The sequence below is a fragment of the Papilio polytes genome, unplaced genomic scaffold (assembly GCF_000836215.1).
Source record: "Papilio polytes unplaced genomic scaffold, Ppol_1.0 DF824124.1, whole genome shotgun sequence".
Lineage (NCBI taxonomy): Eukaryota > Metazoa > Arthropoda > Insecta > Lepidoptera > Papilionidae > Papilio > Papilio polytes.
Genome location: NW_013525080.1, coordinates 590,456 through 610,326, shown reverse-complemented (window position 1 = coordinate 610,326; position 19,871 = coordinate 590,456). Strand labels below are relative to the sequence as shown.

General features: G+C 36.4%; 1 protein-coding gene across 1 annotated transcript in view; it reads right to left on the bottom strand.

Annotated features, from left to right (window-relative positions):
- The window catches only part of LOC106099383 (amyloid beta A4 precursor protein-binding family B member 1-interacting protein), a 31,564-nt gene that overhangs the window by 1,604 nt on the left and 10,089 nt on the right, over positions 1 to 19,871 (bottom strand). Inside the window, exons 2-13 of the mRNA XM_013277919.1 lie at positions 17,663 to 17,746; positions 6,782 to 6,968; positions 5,179 to 5,342; positions 4,788 to 4,877; positions 3,667 to 3,883; positions 3,433 to 3,582; positions 3,133 to 3,318; positions 1,770 to 2,017; positions 1,367 to 1,459; positions 1,173 to 1,270; positions 323 to 414; positions 3 to 86 (exon numbers count right to left, since the gene is read on the bottom strand). Coding sequence (XP_013133373.1) covers positions 3 to 86; positions 323 to 414; positions 1,173 to 1,270; positions 1,367 to 1,459; positions 1,770 to 2,017; positions 3,133 to 3,318; positions 3,433 to 3,582; positions 3,667 to 3,883; positions 4,788 to 4,877; positions 5,179 to 5,342; positions 6,782 to 6,968; positions 17,663 to 17,746 — 1,693 coding nt within the window. The remainder of the gene's footprint in view (positions 1 to 2; positions 87 to 322; positions 415 to 1,172; positions 1,271 to 1,366; positions 1,460 to 1,769; positions 2,018 to 3,132; positions 3,319 to 3,432; positions 3,583 to 3,666; positions 3,884 to 4,787; positions 4,878 to 5,178; positions 5,343 to 6,781; positions 6,969 to 17,662; positions 17,747 to 19,871) is intronic.

Genomic DNA, 19,871 nt, shown 5'->3' with positions numbered 1-19,871 from the left:
GCCTGTCTCAGCCATTTCCTTTAGCTGCCGCGTCATCCAAGTCAACGGGATGTTGGGCTTCATCGACGGCTTGCGTTTTATCGTACCTGAAACACACGTAAGGTTATTTTAGATTTTGTTGCAATAGCTTTTACATTAATTCAGTAATCAAATAATATTTGTATTCATAGTATAGTGTAGAATTTAATCTCGCATTTCAAGTTGCAGTAAGACTGAAATTGCAACTGTATATTTTCACAAATTATTAAACTCCTTGTGTATCCACTATCGTTACATGTACAACGCTTATACTTGTTTTATTTCAAAATGTATTTGTTCTTACCCATAGGAAACTCGCAGTCGAAGGCGGTCTCTGAGGCAGCGCCACCGTCTGATAAACAACCACTGGAGCTGGACGAAGACGCCCGAGATTGTCTGTAAACCACATGAACACTTAGCAAATAATACAAAATAATGCGCATATAATTGTTATCGCTTCAACAAATATATTACACTAGCTGTTCTGTTATTGTTGAAAAAAAAAATGATAGTAGCCAATGTGTTCTACCAGCCTATGTTTGTGCCAAATTTCATCAAGATTCAATTAGCTGTTATAAAATTATGTGGTAATTAACATCCATCCATCCGTTCATTTACATTAGTAAACAGTAGGATATGAACAGCAACCACTGTCTATGGCTTGTAAATGAAAATCGTAAATCAGTTTCCAGCGATATCATACTTTTTTTTTAATTTTTGAAGCACAGCTTTATTGGAAATTGTTTTAATTTTATTGTCCTTTTATGTAAGTGGCTCATACCACAGATCAATTACCATGTAATAATACTGAAAATGCATTTTAATTTCGCGTGGAATTTAGCCTGGGGAAGCTAAAATATTCTTAAATTAGATTGACAAATATTGAATAAGAATTTCGCTTTATGCAGCATTAAAGTTACGCTTTGCTTTATATTACACAAATTCGCATTTCCCTATTAAAAAACACGTACAAAAACAATAAATTATAATATACAATATGAAAAAAATCAGTAAATAACAAAGGCAAAAAAGTCCAAAATATTAACTATGGTAATTATTTTATTAAAAGATTAAAAAACTATAGTTTTATTAATATGATTTAAAACATGACTTTGGTGCTTTTGTTATTATATTTTATTAACGGCAACACTTACCGGCCACTGCTGATATCAGAGTTGGCAACACTAGCGTTACTGGATGCACTGGACTGCGCAGTACTGCTTACTCCGCTCTTCATCGGGATTGATGATATCTAGAATAATATATGCGTTTATTACATAGTATTGTTTACTGATAATTCCAAAAAATTTTAATTGTCGGCTGATATTTGAAGTTTTTTGATACTTACGGAGCAAGATCGGGCATGTGCTAAATGATCGAGATCTTCTTGGGTTAGTTCTTCAACCAGTGTGCGGTAATTCTCCAACAGTTGCCGGCCATGCTGTAATATAATATATTCGTAAATCATTTAAACCAGAAAACATCCATCCATCCAAACTAGACTAGCTATTGACCGTGACCGAGTTCGCGCGAAATCAAAAAAAATATTACAGATTTTCTACACTATGTTCTGCATTTAAGTCAATTTTCATCTAATCTCGTTTAGCCATTTTCATGATATGAAGTAAAAAACATCCATAAAAAATATCCATTTTTTATGTTAACCCAATTATATTACAGACAACTTTGTACTTTATTATAACATAACTTTGAATTCATTTTCCTTTGAGTGTTGTCAATAGTTTGTTTACCTTAGCTATACGCATGGCGGTCAACCATCTCTCGAGGGTCCCCGCATCATCAGCGCAAAGGAACTTGATGAATTTTACGCTCTTAGGCTGCTGCAGCCGAGGATGCTTGATAGCAAAGCAATGTTCAGTTGGTGCCTTGTACTTCTTTCTCCAGTTCAAGCCGACATACACCTCATTTGTATCGAATGTTGCCAAGCAGACTAATTCTTTTAATGTCTTCACTTTGTCCTTCGGTGAATAGTATAAACCTACAATGTTAATATCAAATGTTGAAATTTGTAGACATATTCAATTTTAAGCGCCAATAGCTTAATGATGTACGGACTACCGATCTTGAGTTCGAGGGTTCGAAGCTATTCGATTGTCGTGAATCATATCAAAGCTTAGATAGAATAGTTAAAGGAAATATTAGTAAATTAATAAAAATCTACTAATATTTTGAAAAAAACAAAAAAAATTATATCAAATGTGATTAATTTTGAAAATTACTTATTGATTTTTATATATTCATAATTTAATTTACTGTAAATTTTATATGAAACAATGGAAATAAAAGATAGATAAAGTGCTTACAAAATATATCACAAGTATATACTAGAATATTTAATAAATTATATTCACTATAAATAATATCTTGATTAATCACATTTGCATGTATAAAATACAGTCCAATTTACAAAACACAGTATTCAATATATTATTAATTTATTTAGATTTAGATTCAATTACAAATCGCCAAGAGTCTGTTGACCATTTGTTTTATTACATGTTTATCCAACAAAAGAGTTATCAAACAAACAAGTCGCATAAAAACAATAGAAATTAATGTGACTTATCGTTATTCAATACCTTTTTGATTTATTAACGAGCCTTTGAATGCATAATTTTCATATTTAATATAAACAAAGCTAAGTAATATAATTAAAATTTAAACTCTTGCATGGATAAGTTTAATATTTGCATTTTAATTATACTTTTGTACTATCAGTTTCTTTCAAGGCAATCAATATTCTTCTACCAGAATTAACATTAACCACAAATTGTAATTATCTTTTAGTTGGTATAACTGTAATTGTTAATCTCTTGTTTATCAATAAAATTATTTCTATTTTCTAAATACGATAATTATTTGATTTATTTTGTAATAGCACAGCATAATATTATAGAACATTTCCGCCAGCGCATTGCGATCCTAAATTCGCTTATACAATACATAAACACATTTAATACATAAAAAAATACTTCTAAATTACTTATATATTTTTTATCTCATCAGAAGAAAAGAGTTTTTAATAAAATAAAATTTAAATGTAACTTTTTTCTTTTGATAATCGTAATTATTGTAACTACGCAAGCTTCTTACCTGATGGTCGAAGAACGAATCTGTACTTCTTCCATTCTTTCTTCGTATCACTCTTTAAGTACAGCATGCCTTCCATCTGGGGCACAGGGTTTCCTGACACCGAGGGTGTGGAGGTGCCTCCACTCTGCCCGAAGAATTCCTCGAGTATCACCTGCCTTGAGTGGTCATCATGCTCCACAGAACGAACTGTAAAATACATGTACTACTATGAAGGAACACATAGAATAAACATATACCAGAGGGAATTCAAAGAATATGAAGTCAATGACCATCTAATTAAGGAGGCCAAGGCATTATTACCTCTGTCATCTTCACTGAGTAGGAACTTCTCTGGACTCTGGAATAGAGCTATCTTTTCCGGTCTCTCCGCGAATAAGATTTTATTCTTTGACTCTCGTGTCCACAGCATCAAGTTGTCTACAAGCATTTCATGATCTTCATACACCCGCTCTGTAAAAATAAATATTAATGAAATAATGTGTTGAAAAAATCAGATGGAGTAAGTTTGAGAAACGGATAAAATAAAGCATTTACCCATGTGTAAATCAGGCAAATGTTCAATGATGGCCCACTTTGGTTCCATGGTGACATGGTTCTTGTCTGCCAGCAGACGGGTGACACAGCCGCAGTTCATCTTCTCATCAATCAGGAGACTCTTGGATGAACCATCGCTGGAGAAGGCCTTGATGAAGAGCTTCTTGACGCTGGCTTCGCGCATACGTTCCAATGCAAGCATAATCTTGTCCGCCTTCTGTAACAAATACCAAAGATATAATGTGTGTAAGATTTTTAGTAAAAGGTGGCAAAATAATTGGCCACCAGAGACCATTTTAATAGAACAGAAAGAGCATATTTCTCTTTGCTCTGCCTACCCTTCTTCACCAAATCGACTTCCCGTTTACATAACGGATTAAAATCGTAACTTAGGTACGGAATATACGCTAAATGTTTTTAATTTGACGCCTGTGTTGTGTTTGAGATATATCACCAGTCGGGTCGGGACATTCGTGCCAAAATATTAAAGGGCTTGAGCACTTTTTAGACAATTTTAGTATTATTACTAGGTAAAAGTCTATTTTCTTTTTGAATGCTATACTAACGTTACATAAATTCCTTATCTAAACCAATCTTAGTTATTAATAGTAGTTATATTTTATCTGTATACATAATTAATGATTACATAAATGTCATGGGTATAGTTAGTGAACACGACCTCACTAAAATGACTTATAGGTCACATATAGTCGTTACTCTCGACTTCGCCCGCATCTTAATATTAATTTTTATTAAGCAGCTTGTACACAGTTCATTCTATTGGGGGGTGTCTCTGCCTATTAAAAAATAGCTTAGTAAAATGTGGAATCTTAAAAAAAGAACTTAATTATAATAACTAGCTGTTGCTCGCGTCTTCGTCCGCGTGGATTAAAAATTAATTAAAAACATATCCTTCTTTTTATTGTTGCTTACAGATAAGTAACCTTTCTAACGGTGAAAGAATTTTTAAAATCGGCCTACTATTTTTCGAGTACGTATATATAGTACATACAAATTTAAACAATCTGAAATTAATAATTCTATCCATCTTCACCAAGCTCGAATCAACCCTAAATTAGGGGAGATAGCCAAGCTGACGAGTATGACATCAGACCTCTTACCTTCTGATTGTGGTGAAGATTTAACTTCAAGGCTTTGCATTTAGCGCTGTTACTGCTTGAAGCTGAAGACTCACTCGACAACATTGACACCTGATAAACAAAACATTCATTACATCATAATACTAGACGTTACCCGCGACAGCGTCCGCGCGGAATTGTAAAAAAAAAAGTGCCAATTTGAACGAGATTTATTGAGCCTTTCTTAAGATGTCATTTGACAAACAAACATTCATCCATTTTTTGTATCTATAATGTTAGTAAGATTGCAGATTTCGTTCAAAATCCGTTTTCATTTACCAGTAGTAAACATACTCATAGATTCGTAGATTGTTGGAGACATGAAAGGTAGTTTTAGAAAGCGGCGCTGGAAATGGTACAAAAAGGGGCTTACGGTGTCACTAAATGCGGAATCATTGTCGGGCGAGTCAGTCCTGGCGACCGCCCTCGGCTCGGCGCCTCCCTCGCCGCCCTCCTTGCTGCCCTCAGCCCGTGCCACGCACCTCTCCCCTACAACCCCATCGCCTTCCACCCTCTGTTTTGGCATCGACGTGTATTCTAAAAGGGGTGAATGATTAAAAATGTTAATGAATGTTTGAATAGTTTATTCAAGTTTTAATGTAAGGATAATCTTATTACTTCATATTTGTTTTATTTTTAAATTACACTTAATATACGTAAGAGTATTTTGCGGTGTAAAGATGTAAACTCAAGTTTCAAAACTTACGTTCTGACATTTAACATGGCTGAATAATCGTTCGTTTTAATATTTTCTTTATTAAATGACAAAAGCTCGAGGCTTATCGAATCGTGTTCTGTTACAGTCAGTTTCGTAAACATGACCTTCGTGAAACGACCGTCCTAAATCCTTCAGACTGCATAAAATATTAAAATGTATCTTTATAATCTACCTTCACTTGTCTGGATTAAACTTATGTATGAAACTTGTTAAGTTCAAAGGGAATATAAACTACTCGTATAATAGTTGTAACTCGCGACTTCACGAGTAAATTAAATTTTTTTAATTATAAATATATAACTTTAAACTGTCGTGGTTTTTACAAATATAATGCCGGGAGCTAAAACAATTCAATCGTGGTAAGAACCCCGTATCTTACGAACATTATATAAATTATAAATAGTCCAGATTTTTAAGGAAACAAAACATCATCTAGATCTACATAAAATAAAATTGGAGTGTCTGTCTGTAATATTGAAAGATAAATTACAGATTCTAGGAAGATGTAATTACGTTGCTGATAACGAAAATCGCATTAAAATTTTTTTGCCTTTCTGTCTGTCTGTCCGCAAGTCACGTTTGTTCCGGGCAATCGATTTCGACTGACTTTCACTGAAGGGTAGCTGACATGTCTATGTGTCACGCATTAAAAATAAGTAGCCTATATGTCCAGACGGACATATAGGCTACTTATTTTTAATGCGTGGACGAAGTCGCGGGCAACAGCTAGTACATACTACATAAGTTATTCATATGTTAACTAATCAGCCCCACGATATGGTATTTAAAAAACTAAAAAGTGCAGAGAGCATGGTATCTGTAATGACGGTGATACGGCATGTCTCTTTGAATGTGTCGCGAGATGGCGTCCTTTTCATGAAAAGGCATTGAAAATGCAGAGCTACTGCCAACGCTACTTCACTACTTAAATGTATCAGCATAATATGAACGTCTATAGTTGAAACTAGCTATTGATCGCGACTTCGTCCGCATGAAATTAAAAAGGTAATAAAGGAAATTAGCTTATGTTATTGATAACGTAGCTTTTTAATGGTAAAAGAATTTTTGAAATCTGCCCAGTAGTTTTTGAGTTATTTTAATACATACAAAAATACAAATATTTCCTGTTCATAATATTTGTATTGATTAAAAGAAATTTATATATAAAAAAATATTAATATAACAATAAAAATTTACTTAAAGTTTTCTACGGTGGCCGTTTACTGAGGACTTGGCAAGGTATATCAAATGAACTAACCCGTAGACATCCTTGTGAGTTCGTCGTCGTACTCCGTATCGAGGGCGCAGAGTTCCCCCAGTATGGCGTCCAGGTCGGCGTCCTGCGTATCTTCCAGGTTGGCTAGAGAGAAGCGGTAAGTGTCGATGCGGGGAGCCACTATCTCCAGCGGCCGCAGCGCAGACGCCTCGCTCGTTGCACTCAGACCCTGCAAGTAACATACTAACGTAAGCATTTTTAATTTTATATCATAAGGTGGCAAACGAGCAAGCGGCCACCTGATTAAAAATGGCAAAGCGACTGATCATAGACATCCGCAATTGCAGATGCGTTGGTTAATCTTTGTCGACGGAGGAGACGCACATAAAGATGATATTTCCCCTTCCTATGCGGACACCTTCAAATCCCCCATCCCTACCCATCCTTTCTTTATAAGTAAAGGTTGGTAAGATACAGGGACTAAAATTAGGTTACGTCACGCACATAATATATACACGGATAGCCTATAAGTAGTGGTATTTTATACGTATTTGATTTTCATCATTTTGTGAATAAATACAGTATTAACTAACAAGCAGTTTGAATTGAGCAAAAGCGAGTAAATAGATTTTGTTGCTTAAATAGTCTAGAGTGGTAAATAACACTCACAAACAGTACACTACCCTGAGTACTTCATATTTCTGAGTAATGATAACAGCTATTCATATTTATCTACTAGCTTTCGCCCGCGACTCCGTAGGCGTGTAATTAAAAAAAAAACAAAAGTGAGTTGCCTATGTGTTCTTCCAGACTATCGGCTACATTTATGCCAAATTTCATCGAGATCCGTTTAGCCGTTTAGGCTACAAACTCAAACATCCATCCTTCCATCCATCTAAACTTTCGCATTTATAATATTAGTAAGATTAAAACAAAGTCTGTTTAATGTTGATTTGATTCTTAAGGAATACTAAGTATTTATATGGAGAGGAATGGTTAGAGGTTAGTTAACACTTAATTAATTGAGGTCAGTACAATAACAAACAGAAAGTTCTGCTAAGAAAGCAATCTGTTCCAACGTAATTTTAAAGATAACTATATTTGAAAATGATTCATTAATTTAAACTATCGTTGATTCATATATTCTAGTGATATGTCGTGTGAATGCACTGTTTCTATAACAATCACCCTGTAGTTCAATATGATTATTCTATCGTAGATCTCGTTACGTCGCACAATCTCACTTGACCGGAATGAAGTTACAAACTTTCTCGTAACTCTGAGCACCTAACTACTGATAAAACTATAACAATTATATATTTTTATACCCGAAAGAGGTTAAATACTGGCTAAGAGAATGCACAGAAAAAAATGTAGAGTAAAATATCATCTCCCCTTCCCCTGCCAAGTCCACTTACTGTACTTGTTTACTGCGTACCCAAGGTTACTGCAGTGCAGAAAAATATTAGCACAAAACAGTCACAAACTGGTTAGTCCCATGTCATTTGTGTCAAATAAATGCATTTCCGTGTCGCAAACGACTTATAAATCATAAAAAATGTATCCTATAATAAATAAAGTTGTACTAATTCTTCGTATTTATAATTATGTATTATCTGTAGTAATATTTCTGTGTTAATAATCAATGCAATGTGTATTCACGGTATGAAGCAGGGCTTATTATGTGGAAGTGCGGGCACATAACGCGACAAAGGGAGTGCTGCGGCCCTTTGCCATTAACAATTAATTATCTTAGTGTGCAGTCAACATCACGGCACGTCACGTACACGTAGCGTGTCGTGTCGTGAGCGGAGGTGCATTGTATTCTCCCGCTCATTCCGTATGCAATTCATACGGCACCTCCTTTAAGGGCCCCGAATAAATTATACCCCATGTATTCAACGTTATAAAACGAAGATTATTAAAGTTTACGACGACTAACATCCGACAAATGTTGCATTTGTAGGTACTCCATGAAAAACTTAACGTTTACGAGTTTACGCCTCGTCGGCCAAAGTGGTTTGCGAGCCGCGATCCAATCGAATGTAATGATAACGTGCGAGTTATCGTTTGAAAAGTACTCGCGGGAAGTAGGTTAGGTCGGCGAGTAAATACAACGTGTGTTGCGTTGCATGGTACTTGTGTCGGTGCTTACCGTCGCTAGCATGTCCAGCGTGTGCTCGACTGCGGCTTCCGCAGGCGCGTCCGCAGCGGCCCTTGCCTTTCCGCTGCCCAGCCGCAAGCTCCTGTTCAGCGTCGACAGGAATCCGCGGTTCCACTTACTGGATTCCACTCTCAGGTCCATGTTTTCGTTTACATCGCTCCGAGGGGTGACTCACCGACCACCGCGACCGTGCCAAAAGGCCGGCCCGGTTTCCCCCTTCCGCGTCTCGCCCGCGCTGCTTACTCCCGTCCACACGAATTCGTCGGCGTTCATTAACACCGGGAACGGGATTTCGCTATTCGCTCGCCCCAAGTCGTGACGAAAACTTGTTATCCTGTGCGATGCGAGTAGAGTCGTTCCCTCCGCGATACCGCGAGCGTGCGCTACCCGCGTTACTTTACCACTTCTGTATAAACACAACGAAACGGCCTCGCCCGCTCACTTCGTACGATGACAATATTCGCAAAACTTTCGTTTTCACAATCGATCTAAGTGTAACAGGACAAAGAATGCGCGACTCGAGGCGACGTTCCACATGTACCGCACGCAGTCGCCGCTAGAACTAAACTAAACGGGCCCGGCCAGTCAAGTTGCATTGCAATACGAGCGGCGCGGGAGAGCGGGCGGTGGCAGGACGTCGCGGGTAGCGGCGCGGCGGAGAGGGGTACAGTGAGCACGGCGGAGGGGCGGGCGGGGGCTCGGCGCGGCGGAGGGGTACGGTGCGTCGCGGAGCACGTGCGTACGGAGGCGGCGCAATGTGTGCGGCGCGCGGCGTGCGCTGTGTGCTGCGCCACACACTGCTGCAGATGTTAACTTAGCGCCTATTTCCACTTAGCAGCATACCGCGCGCGCCCTTCTTTTGTATGGAGTCGCGTGTCCTATTCCACTGGGTCGGCGGCGACACCTATAGACCCGATAGTTGACTGGCTGCCAAGTGGAAATAGGCTGTATACTGTAGCAAGCAATTTCCGCATCGGGCCAACGCGTCAATCGGCAGCTAGTATGGAACTTATCAGTTTGATAAATATATCTTTGTTTTCTCACAAGAGTTTGTATTCACTGGATGGTACCTAAGTTTACCATTTGTTTATATTGAGTGAATAATCAAAATAACTATCATAAGTTTAAGCCAAAATTCATCCACCAGTACTTGAAAGTAAATTGGCGTCGACATGACTGAAGAAGCAACATTGAGTGGTTCATCTCGGCACCTTGCCCCCTCCACCCACCACCAATAATTCCCTACAACCTCGGTGCACCTCTCGGCATTACGTTCCTTAAGATCACTACACAGAACCAAATCGTACACTGTCGATAATATTGGAATGAATGTGTAGAAGATCCCCTATAATTGACGTCATCTGTTTAATCGAGAAAAATAACACGGGCATGTGTTGTTTTTGCCAGAGGCTCTGCTTATTATACGCCTCTGGCTTACTGCGTCCAATACAATCATAAACATTCATACGAATTATTCATATTGTCTGTCGTCCTGCGTAGCCAGGACCGCATTATGCATGGACTCAATAAATAAAAACATTGTTGTGACGAGGGGTGAGCGTGTCCTTGTTTTTGTTATCGATTGTACATGTTACAGTGACTGTTCGAATATCGACAAAGATCCAGTCGACCGGCTTGTTCTATCGCAATTAGACATTTAACGTATAAGTTTATTCTTAGAGCCCTGATAAGGTAATGCTGTTATCATTACTCTCTATGCCTGTGCCGGAGAAGTGACGCGTGCGGGGTAGGGACTGAATGAGCGCGGGGGGTGGCAGGTGCGCGCGCACTTCCGCCGTGCCTCCGTAGGCTGAGCGGTAAAAAAAATTAAGCAAAAAATTTGGTGTGGAACAGGTGGCGTTGGCCACACCTGCAGCCAGCCAGCCCCGGCCAGCCGGCCACCTGGCCACGCCGCATAATCACCGCCATTCAAATTTCGCTTTAACGGGAATCTTTGACATTGGGCCTATTAAATTATATTTACGAGCGCTGATTCCATCTTGACAGCATCTTGAGCCAGTCGCCGGCGCACCTGCCGCCACAGCCGACGCCCGCCTTATTCTTTATTTCTACTAATATTATCATATTATACCAATCAAAGTTTATTTGACCACATAATTTAAATGGTTTATTACCTTACCATTAACACATCCGAATTGCACTTCTATAGGTCTCATCATAATGCATAAAGTCAAGGTTTAACCCATCCTAAGTTGTCAGTCTAGAAAATTCCATAATTTCCGTTAACGTTATATGATCACAATTACCAAAGATAGCGGAAAGTGGCAAAAAATAAACGTTGAGGTCACCTTGGTAGGCAACGGTTTCGCATTACATTCTCCAACTAATATTACCGCGCGAAAGCATTATCGACATGTAACAACATAATACATTTTCACAAAACATGCTTATAACAATGATATATGAACGACAAACTGACGATTAATAAATTATGACTTCAAATTCGTCAAAAAAATACAAATTCATTTTAGTTACTAAAGCTATTATGATTTGCCTTTAGCAACAGAAACCACACTACATCAGTCTATTTCAGAAATTTCTGTTGAACATAGACGTGAAACTTTACAAGAATTTTCAATAAAAGAGACATTAAGAATTATCGAAACTGGTTGTGGTAAAGAGGGGATTAGTGTGAAGATAATCACATGCAATTTGCATTGAAACTGTTCCAAACACAATGGCCGACAGATGGCACAATAAAACAACCGACCAGTTTGCTGGATTTAAACTCTTCTCTAATATCTATATTATAAACTTTTCTGGGAAATGAAATGTAAAGAATCGTTCATAAAATGCAGGAAACCTGCTTAGCGTGATAACAATATTTTTCGCTGCTTTTATATCTGCTATAAAATTGTTTTAATACTTAGCTATGTTGATTTTTTTATTATTATGGTATTTTAAAATAATTCCATAACCATCACATGACAACATACTGTAGAAAAGAAAAAAATCATTTTACTAATATTTATACGAAAGTTTAGATGGATGGATGTATTTTACTATGTATCAACAAAACGCCTTAACATATCTAGATGAAATTTGGCATAGATGTAGAACTAAAAGAATGTATAGGTTCCTTAGTAAGTTTTTTTTAATTCCGCGCAGAGGAAATCACGGGCAAAAGCTGTCAATTTTACTACACAGCAACCAAAGCATAGCAAGCGGTGTTCCGCTTAATACACATGAAGTATCAAAAACAGATCACGCCAGTTCAGTAGCGAGCTATACTTGATTAAACCTCGAAACAAACCCTATAGCATTACATCAATCGTTTTGCTTTGGTTCGCTGTGTGGCACAGGTGTGATCCGTGATTGCAACATTATCATCCGGTGATCAGCGGCGATGTGGCGCCTTGTAATAACACATATTGACATCTGCCGCAATGCCCAACGTACCGCTGCTTTCACACGAGGGTAGCGGCAACCAGAGCAGTAGAAAGCTCAGTACTGAGACGTGACAGCTATGTACATTCTATTAGCAATATCGACATCGAAAGTTGTTATGAATTTTTTGACTTGTCAATTCTCTTTATCGATTATTTTGTCTAAGGGGAAGGCTGTTTATAGTTAGTGTGCGTTCAAAAAATATCAATACTGTATTATTGCTCTGTGTCCTTGTCTGCCCTGGTGTGAATCTAGCAGGCCGGACGTTGCTTGCGCCTACCGTACCTTTGCCATATTACACACTTACTTATTTATTAGTATACTGGGCAAACGGTACGATTTACCCTTTTTTTAAATGAATTTAGACTTTTAGAATAATAGTTTTATTAATTCCTATTCTTCATTTTAATTTTCTTCAATGTAAATATTCAATTATGTGTCATATATGTTCATGATTTGAATAAATAAAAAAAATTATGTATATTTTATGAGGCAAATCTTACTTTTTTCTAAAATAAAAATCAGTTACTACAAAAAAAGTTAATTAGTGATAGTTTTATTCACATACTAGCTTTTGCCTGCGACACCGTCTGCGTGGAAATAAAAAAAAGAAAGTAGCCTGTGTTTTTCCAGACTATGAACTACATTTAGACTACAAATTCTAACAAACATTCATCCATCTAAACTCTCGCATTTATAATATTAGTATGATATGATTTTATGTATAATGTTTTTTTACAACGCAACCTTATCTCTGGTATGGTTTCTTTTTTTGTTACTAAAGTTTATATTGTGAATTGTTAGTTGAATGGCCAAGTTTAATATTAAATATTAAAGTGACGTTTTAATAATGGTGTCCGTAAGCCGACAAACATCTGGCGTTAGACCGATGAAGTGATAGGTTAACCATCAACATTTAAGTCTCGGGATAGGTTTAAAACTAGTTTAAAAAGTTAACAGACGAAAAGTTTACAATATAAATATGTCAAATAAGATTTATTTATTACCTATTTAAGTTAACTGAATAGATTATTCAGTTTTATAAAATAAAAGTTGATTGCTGTAAGGCAATAATTGCATTTGGATAGTACGATAAAAATAAAGCCTTGTGGAAAAGCTGATTCGTTTGTGCGATGCACGCTTCGTGCTATCGGCACCGTATAATCAAATTCCCTTGCATATTGATAGGACGTGACTTTAAAACGATCACGTTCGTTTACAGACCGAAAGTTTACACTTTTGGGGATAAAAACATGCAAAAATTACTAGTATAGTAACTCGTATTGATATTTAACAGATCTGAGTTTGATTATATTAATGTTAGGGTAGTACTAGCACTATCTAATATGGTTCGGACGAACCTTAAAGTCGACGCAATACGCTGTTGTGTTCGCACGGCATCAAACAATCGTCTAATGATTTTTTTATTTAAAAAACGAATGAAATTAGTGATGTTAACGCCACAGTCCAGTTTTTAGTGTATAACCCTATAAAAATAAATTATTTTTATTATCTATGGATTATCTTATTTCTTACTGATATTATAAATGCAAAAGTTGAGATGGAAGGATGTTTGTTAGAGTTTGTAGTTTAAACAACTGAAAGGATCGCAGTGAAATTTGGCATAGATGTAGATATGTCTGAAATAATGCACAGGCTACTTTCGTTTTTTTATTCCACGCGGTCGGAGTCGAAGGCGACAGCTAGTAGTCTATTAAGGACTGTTCCTAATTGAATCATGGTAGACCTATTCAGAAGTGTAACCCGCACTGGGATCCCTTCCTATATTATTTAATTACTTAACAATGTCTCATATTGTGCAAGTTGCTCTGTTTCCCAGTTGGTGCAGTGGGTGCGGGCGGCTGCCCCAATCGGGGAACAAGCGCTCGAATGTGTGCATTGTATGGTTTTATAGTTTGGCTTCTCTCCAAAACTAAATTAAATTCAGTTGATTTTGTGCCCACTTTGGTAAAAGCAGATAGGTCCTGAGACTGATATCGCTCAGACTTAATTGTTAACAAAACACATGGTGTGGATGGTGATTTTGTCCACTAAGATTTTAGATACTGGGAAGCCTATTAAATTCTTTGACTATATGCTTTCATACAAACTAAAGAAAATGTTCCTGATTATCGGATAACAATCTGATTAATATATTTGTATATTTGTACTACTTAGATTTACTTAGATTTCTAGTAATAAGTAGATATAACTTATTGATCAATAATAATAACATAATAATCTAAGATACATATTTTGACAACAAAATGGTTTCAGCCAGTGATTGTGTTTATATCGCGGAACGGAGGTAGTTAGAATGAATCATAATCTGTATGTTATCGCTAGATTGTGAAGTTCGCCCTTCTATAATCTGACTAGGTATATTGAGAACTGAATCTAGGTAAAACTCTAATGCAATAACGGAGGAAATAAAATATTTTTCTTAAAGTAATATTGACTACAAATAAATAGTAAATAACTTATTTCGTTTATAGTGGTTAAAAATTTGCCAGAATTCTTTTATCGTTACCAACAATTAGTAGTTTTGTTATAAAGTGTCGAAGTTCACAGTCGTTCGGTGGCGTGTATAAATAAGAATTGAATCGGACAATGAGGAATGGTAACGGTGACACGTAATTGGATAAAAAAGCTTAGGTAAGCGCAAAAGCAACCGAGTTTCAAACGATAGCAGACTTTTTATTAACCGACGTAACTTGAAGACCAATTCAAGGCGATACCATTCACTCTACTGCACACTGTCCGCGAAAGCGGAACAAAAGCCAATCATAAAGCGAAAAAACCGAACAGAGGATGTTCTACGTTAGTTTTAATTCGCTGTGAGCGTTTTCTCAAAGGAAATAACCAAATCTGAGGTTATTTCCTTTTGTGTAAATTTTGTGCCAGTTTTATCAAATATCGCTTTGCTTTCGCATCGCTTCGTTGTGTGATAAAATCGCAAACGGGACGTATAATTTGTTTGTGAACCCTCAGTACCCACTCATCATAATGCACATGCATTACATATGAGTCGTCACCTTGAACACCGTATATTTAGAGTTGTTATTGTGGACTTTGGTTGAGCACACGAATAAAGCCCGCTACACTTGGTTCATAACTTTACTTTAGTTTGATTAAAACTTTCGAATTTATCTTTCAAGTTGCAGGTTGCAGTAACAATACAATGACGTAACAATAAAAATATGTTATCTCTGGACTTTGGAAAATCATATTTTAAGTGTAAAATAATGCATATTAATAAAATTGGCACGTCTATATGATGTTATAATTTTTGTATGTATTGATATAACTCAAAAACTACTAGGCTGACGTCAATAATTGTCACCATTAAAAAGCTACAATATCGTTGAGTAACATGGTTCTTTTTTTTAATTTCTCGTGGTCGAAGTCGCGAGCAACAGATATTCGATTATACATTTCGTCATAAGTCGTAAGATAAAAAATCAAACAACACTTATAATGAAAGGGACGGCAGATGATGTTAAGAGAGGCGCGTCATTGGTCGATCTGAACGAGTTTTTTGGGCGCAACGTGCGGAACAACAGCTGTTAAAGATTTCACATATATAAAAAAGTTGTAGAAAAAAAATACAAGCTGTGTGTATGAGGCACTATGGAACCGTACGCAGATGTTGTGTAGTGATTATACGATACGTACGGACGGACGGATGCCGGTTTTTTTTGTTTTATCTTCTGTCTAATAATAGCTCGCTTGATACGGAAATCGGATGTGCGCTTAAGCGACATGCCTCGCCTCTGCAATCGTACTTACAAACGCACTGTCAATGTTATGGACACTTTAATTCTTATTTAGATATACAAAGCTGTAAATCTGTTGTGTAGACAAAATTTTACGTGTCAATTGAGTTTTGAGAACTGAGTTAAAGTTTTTTTTTATAAAATCGGTCTAGTTGCGTAAACGTTTTTTAAAATGTTTATAACAGTATACTAAATACTAAATAACGATAGAATTTAATTTAGTTTATTTTTAACGAGCTGTTGCCCGCGACTTCGTCCGCGTGGTATTAGAACACATACAAACTATATGAATTACAAAAAGCTACGTATACCTCGGGAACTGGACATTTCTCGGGGATGAAGCTTATCCCATGTATACTCCAGACTTTGTTTTATATCTGTGCCAAATTTCAATAAGATATGTTGAACCGTTGCAGAATGATCGAGTAAACATTAAAAAACTAAATTAATGAATCCCACGGGAACCGTAACTATTCCAGGGATAAAAAGTAGCCTACGTGTTCTTCCAGACTATGTCGTAAACCTATGCCAAATTTCATGGAGATCCGTTCAGCCGTTTAGGCTACAAACGCTAACAAACATCCATCCATCCATCCATCCATCTATCCATCTATCCATCCATCCATCTAAACTTTCGCATTTATAATATTAGTAAGAAGTAAGAAGTAAGATATGCTTCTCTGTGAGTTTTTTTATAGTTAACAAAAGCAGACTGTAGTGTGGAAATAGATTTTAAAAGAATTTAAATTTAATCCATAGCCGAGTTCTAATCGATTGGTAAACCGTGTCCGATGTCACTTGGAACTTTGTACTGCAAATTTAATTACAGTCTGGTCTATATTCGGAAACCTTATAAATAAACGGGAGCTTTATTAGTATGCGAGTGGATGGAGTTAAGGCTAATTTCACACGAGGACAGAGCAGCAGACAATGCAGTGCTATTATTAGAACGACTACGGAAATAATGTCAAATATAAATATGTCTAAATATACAGGAATAAATACGGGATAAGTTAAATAAAAGTGACAGTTCTATAATTTTTTTAATCGCTATTTGATTCTATTCAGAAGGGATTATCAGTTTCGGCGTGTGTATTCATACAGTAGTACTGCACTGTCCCACTGGTCTATGTTACTGTTCTACCGTCGTGTGAAACTAGCAAAAGTTACACGCTCTGGTTTGCCGACAGGGGGCGACAGTAAATTATATAGTTTCTAACTTTGACAATTGTCTGATAACTACGTACAGGATGTCCGGGAAAACAGCAGACTGATATTAAAATATATTTTGCACGCCGATATCTGACGGTTTAACTATATTTTGTCTTTCTTATCTATTGTCCATTTTGTCATATTAAATTGTACGTATTTGACGATTGATTGCTTGAATCTTAACTCTGATGACCAATGGTGTTGTCGCATTAAAGATTATACAAGTTTCTAAAACAATTGAAAAAGCTATACCACACCATAATCGATCTCCTCCTTTTACAGTCCAGAACCGACCAATCTTTCTGTAATTGTGGTACATGACGAACTTGTATTATTGCGTGTATATATTAATGTTGTACTGACCGCAGTGAGGGCGCTGAGTTCGCCTAGCCACTCGTTGAGCAGCACTTCCGGATCCTCTGAGCCCGCCTCCTCTACCAGCGCCATCTGTAATACATCAGTCATTATCAAATAACCGAATAGATGCATCAAAGAACTTGAGATACACCAAGGCATAGTTATCGCCAGCAAATGACCTAGGATATATCTTTGGGATGAGGCAACTAATCCACTGCCTTTTAAAGTAACGTGTGACGCACAAAATCAAGAGAGATTTATGCGTTTATGCAACTACATCTATACTATTATAATAAAGCGTCACACATTTCTTTGTTGCCTAAGATCTCAGCAATTACACCGTATTTTTGAATAGTAATTTTTTTAATATAAAGCCCTACACTTGCGTCACGCTTTAGGCTATATATTTCCACGCCATTAAACTAAATTAATATATACCATATTTTGGATAAAAACCCTAATGTGAGAAAGAGACCATAAGTTGCTGCCAACATCAAGAAAGCAAGGTTGCCATGGTTTGTCATCGTCATGTCATTTTGACATTGGCAATTGACACATGTAAACAATGTAATAAAATTTTCATAATTTAATGCGGATGAAGTCGCACGGGAACAGGTAGTTTCGGTATACATTTTAATTTCAAATCATCCTGTATATGATCGAGAAATAAGATATATCATAAGTTGAATAACTTTTAAAGTTCTTCAAAAGCAAAGCGGCAGGGCGTAGACGTCAAGTTACTGAGGTTGAATGCAAAAATTAAAACTGCAAACCGCCGCTGGGTGTTTGCTTTTAATATGAAGTTGTTCAAACTTCGCTTCGAGTTACCACGATCGGTTCGAAACTTAGTTTAACTTAGCTGCGGTAAGTAAAGGTGCAACTAGTTAATTTAAGTGACAAAACCATAAGGCGCTTTGAAGTGTCACTTACAATAGTTGTTAGGTAAGTTTAAGAGAAAGGGGATAACTAACTTGTAATAAAGCAGTTACTATTCGGTAACTATAATATACTAGCTGTTACCGTGCGACTTTATCTGCATAAAATTACGAAAAAATTATTTTATCGCTTACATGTGTTAAATTATCAATTGCAAATGTCAAAATGACATGACATGATGACAAAGCATGGTAAACTTGCTTCCTTGATGTTGGCAGCAACTTATGGTCTCTTTCCTATATTAGGGTTTTTATCCAAAATATTTACCCCCTAAGTTTAATGGCGTGAAAATATATAGCCTAAGCGTGACGTAAGTGTAGGGCTTTTTATTAAAAAAGAATCATTCAAAAATATGTTGTAATTGGGGACATCTTAGGCAACAAAGCAGTGTGTGTTTACGCTTTATTATAATAGTATAGAGTATAGAATTAACTGTTGGATTTTGAAACGAAAGCCAGTCAAAACAATACAGGCAATAAAATTAATAGGGCATTCGAAACGTAACCTTATTATAATGTTGTTACATATTTAAATGTATTATATTTGGTCGTCTGTAAGATTAATCAAGCGCCAAAGGTACCTTTGTGTACATTTCTTTTTTATAATAGAAGGCAAACGAGAAATGCTACCTGAGTTAGCCAAAATAACAAAGTGACGGCTGCAATGCATTTGTTTGAATTTAAAAATTTTCCGGATGCGTAACCTATCTTAAAGATTCTTGTTGTCAATCCATACTAAGGGGACGTACTCTGAGTGCGATAATAGGTGTTAAGAAGCACTATTTCATTGTTTTAACATTTAAGGACAATGATTTGATTCGAGTGTGTACGTAACGAACAGATTCTTGAGAACAGAACAAGATGTAGGCCAAACTATTTAAACGAGTACGAAGGTCATAATCATATAGCATTTAACTAGCTCACTTTTAACACATTCAATGCTACGAATTTTACGTTCACTGAATTCACTGATTAGATCGCACTGAAAGTGTTAAGTTTTTTAAGTTTTTCATCGATTGTTATGATGAAATTAAAATATTTTATTATAACAGTAAAAAACAAACTTTACCACGACAATTTGTCCAAGGAGGTTTTACGTTTTTAGATCTCAAGCAATTAGAAAAAAAGGAAGAATTCAAATTATTTGAAATTAGAACAGATTATCAATCGTATTTTCTATGTCTTTTTAAAAATGGTTTTATTTCTAAATATTTTACGCAAAGTGCTTTAATCTACAAGTAAAACATTTTTTTACTTAAATCAGAACATTAAACAGATTT